The sequence below is a fragment of the Haliotis asinina genome, chromosome 3 (genome assembly GCF_037392515.1).
Source record: "Haliotis asinina isolate JCU_RB_2024 chromosome 3, JCU_Hal_asi_v2, whole genome shotgun sequence".
NCBI lineage: Eukaryota > Metazoa > Mollusca > Gastropoda > Lepetellida > Haliotidae > Haliotis > Haliotis asinina.
Window position 1 is genome coordinate 17505674 of NC_090282.1, and position 3338 is coordinate 17509011.

Consider the following 3338-nt stretch of genomic DNA (forward strand, 5'->3'; position numbering starts at 1 on the left):
AGATGTTCGATGGTGCCATGAGAGTACACACCAGAGGCTGAAGCTCTTAGAATGTTGGTCGACATAAAAGGACAGCAGACTATTTGGAAGTTGAAGTGCTTCTGATCATACACTCTCTAAACCCACTTTACATTTTTAATGGACGGCTTCAGTGGTATTATTTTGCCAGTTTCAGATTCCGATGCACAAAGAAAAGGAGGGGTCACAACAGATGTTAGAATGGGTGCCAGGAGGGGTCACAACAGATGCTCTTGAGATGATAGGGCAGTATCACAGATGCCCCTGTGGATGACAGGACGGTTACAACAGATGCCCTTGGGGATGATAGGACGGTTACAACAGATGCCCTTGGAGATGATAGGACTGTTACAACGGATGCCCTTGGGGTGCCAGGAGGTGCTACAACGGATGTCCTTGGGGATAATAGGACGGTTACAACAGATGACAATAGGGATGATTGGAGGGGTCACAACAGATGCCCTTGGGGTGGCAGGAGGGACCACAACAGATGCCCTTGGGGTGGCAGGAGGGGTCACAACAGATGCCCTTGGGGTGGCAGGAGGGGTTACAACAGATGCCCTTGGGGTGGCAGGAGGGGTCACAACAGATGCCCTTGGGGTGGCAGGAGGGATCACAACAGATGCCCTTGGGGTGGCAGGAGGGGCCACAACAGATGCCCTTGGGGTGGCAGGAGGGATCACAACAGATGCCCTTGGGGTGGCAGGAGGGATCACAACAGATGCCCTTGGGGTGGAAGGAGGATCACAACAGATGCCCTTGGGGTGGCAGGAGGGATCACAACAGATGCTCTTGGGGTGGCAGGAGGGATCACAACAGATGCCCTTGGGGTGGCAGGAGGGATCACAACAGATGCCCTTGGGGTGGCAGGAGGGATCACAACAGATGCCCTTGGGGTGGCAGGAGGGGTCACAACAGATGCCCTTGGGGTGGCAGGAGGGATCACAACAGATGCCCTTGGGGTGGCAGGAGGGGCCACAACAGATGCCCTTGGGGTGGCAGGAGGGATCACAACAGATGCCCTTGGGGTGGCAGGAGGGGTCACAACAGATGCCCTTGGGGTGGCAGGAGGGATCACAACAGATGCCCTTGGGGTGGCAGGAGGGATCACAACAGATGCCCTTGGGGTGGCAGGAGGGATCACAACAGATGCCCTTGGGGTGGAAGGAGGGATCACAACAGATGCCCTTGGGGTGGCAGGAGGGATCACAACAGATGCCCATGTGGATGATACAACAGATGTTCGTGGGAATGACAGGACGGTTACAATAGATGCCAATAGTGATGATGGGACGGTTACTAAAGATGCCCTTGGTTATGATACAATAGATGTTCGTGGGAATGACAGGAGCGGACACAACAGATGTCCATGGTAGTGCCAAGACGGCTACAATAGATGTCCATGGTGATGCCTGAACGGTTACAACAGATGTCTATAGGGATGCTTACGTCCTACCGAAACCTCCTTGGGGCTTAAAGTCCCTCGACAGGAAACACATGCAGAATTTCCCGACGGGGATTATATAGATGGCATGCTCTAAGAGGACACCAGGGTATGACAAAGAACAAATGTATCCTAATCGGCCCTAACATAGGCCACATATGCAGTCATATGTTGTCAAACCCAGTTTGGGAATAACGAATCATGAAAGGTCTCGAATAGACGTATTACACTCGCACACGAACATTTTAAGTTTATTGAAAAGGGACCCGGCATCTCGAACAGAGTCATTACCTTCTGGATCCCGTTTTTCAGACTGAATAATAATAAATTTTCTTTAACTGCTCTTTGTTGGACACATATTGTCACCATGTGATTTGGCTCTCCACTCACAGACTGCTGCACAAAAGATTCAGCCAATACATTTTACAGTGCCCTTGACGCGTGTTACAATCACATTCCATCTGTGTAAACAGCCCAGCGTCTCCGCCCAGGCACACCCTCAACACACCCAATCGCCATATACTTTACGATGGAAATCACAGTGTAATACCAGCTGCAAGCATCTAGACGTACGTTTTTCTGATGACTTTTATAGCCAACCTCCTCACAACACGCACGGGATCAAACTAGATGGTATTTTGCTCTTCCCACAACAGCAGACAAGCCGATTCGTGAAGAAAATCAATATGTTTTATAGTATCACAACATTCAACTTGCGTGTCGGCCTGCGTTTTTCATGTATTCTGTGTTTACTCAATGCAAAGTCCATGTCAATCATAGCCACTTTGAGAAGTCATCATCTATGTGAGGGAGCTGTAAGCATTATAGTGGGATTCAGAGGCAGAGTCCCAAGATACCTGCAGTCTTACAAGAAGATGGGATTGTCTATATAACCCTCGTTAAAAGGCCACAGATTTAAACAGGGGCGCTGTCAAAAGCATGCTTGGTCAGTGGGGACCGTATCGTGATCACATTGGTCTATTAAATACTTAACCGAAATACTATTAAAAACCAAAAGTGGAAATGCCTTTAAGAACTTGGATTAGATATTTTGGGTGCTCTTTTGGGAATGACGGTCTAGCCACAATGAATGACTTGTGATTCACGTTGTCTCGTCATGGACGTGTACACACTGTGTAATGTGCCAATGGTTCGTGGAACAGTAGGGACGGTGTGGCATTCTGTTAATTATCACTTTCTCCACCGTATCAATTAAATTCCAAGGAGAACTGGCCGTACTACTGCATCCCATGGTATTGTACACATACGGGAAAATAAACAGGGTTTCGGGTTGAATCACCCAGGATATCCAGGATTCAAAAATCAATATGTCAGTTGACCTTAATGTGTGTGAAAGTATTTGCTGCAGAGCACAATATAAGTGGAGCAATATTGTCTGTTACAGAGAGCTATATGTGTAGACAGGTAGAGTCTGTTACAGAGAGCTATATGTGTAGACAGGTAGAGTCTGTTACAGATAGCTATATGTGTAGACAGGTACACAGACAGCTAATGTGCGTAGACAGGTAATGTCTGTTATAGAGTTGTATGTGTGTAGACAGGTTGTGTCTGTCACAGAGAGCTATAATATTATGTATGGACAGGTAGTATATGTTACAGAGAGCTGTGTGTGTGGACAGGAAGAATCTGTTATAGAGAGCTGTATGTGTGGACAGGTAGAATCTGTTACAGAGTGGTATATGTGTGGACAGGTAGTGACTGTTACAGAAAGGTATATGTGTGGACAGGTAGTGACTGTTACAGAAAGGTATATGTGTGGACAGGTAGTGACTGTTACAGAAAGGTATATGTGTGGACAGGTAGTGTCTGTTACAGAGTGGTATATGTGTGGACAGGTAGTGACTGTTACAGAAAG

The 3338-nt window shown here is 47.5% G+C and overlaps 1 protein-coding gene across 1 annotated transcript; it reads right to left on the reverse strand.

Annotated features, from left to right (window-relative positions):
* Positions 1–236: 236 nt before the first annotated feature.
* LOC137278738 (uncharacterized) lies at positions 237–1241 on the reverse strand. Its single transcript, XM_067811253.1, has one exon. The coding sequence runs from the start codon at positions 1239–1241 to the stop codon at positions 237–239; it is 1005 nt and encodes a 334-aa protein (XP_067667354.1).
* Positions 1242–3338: the final 2097 nt, after the last annotated feature.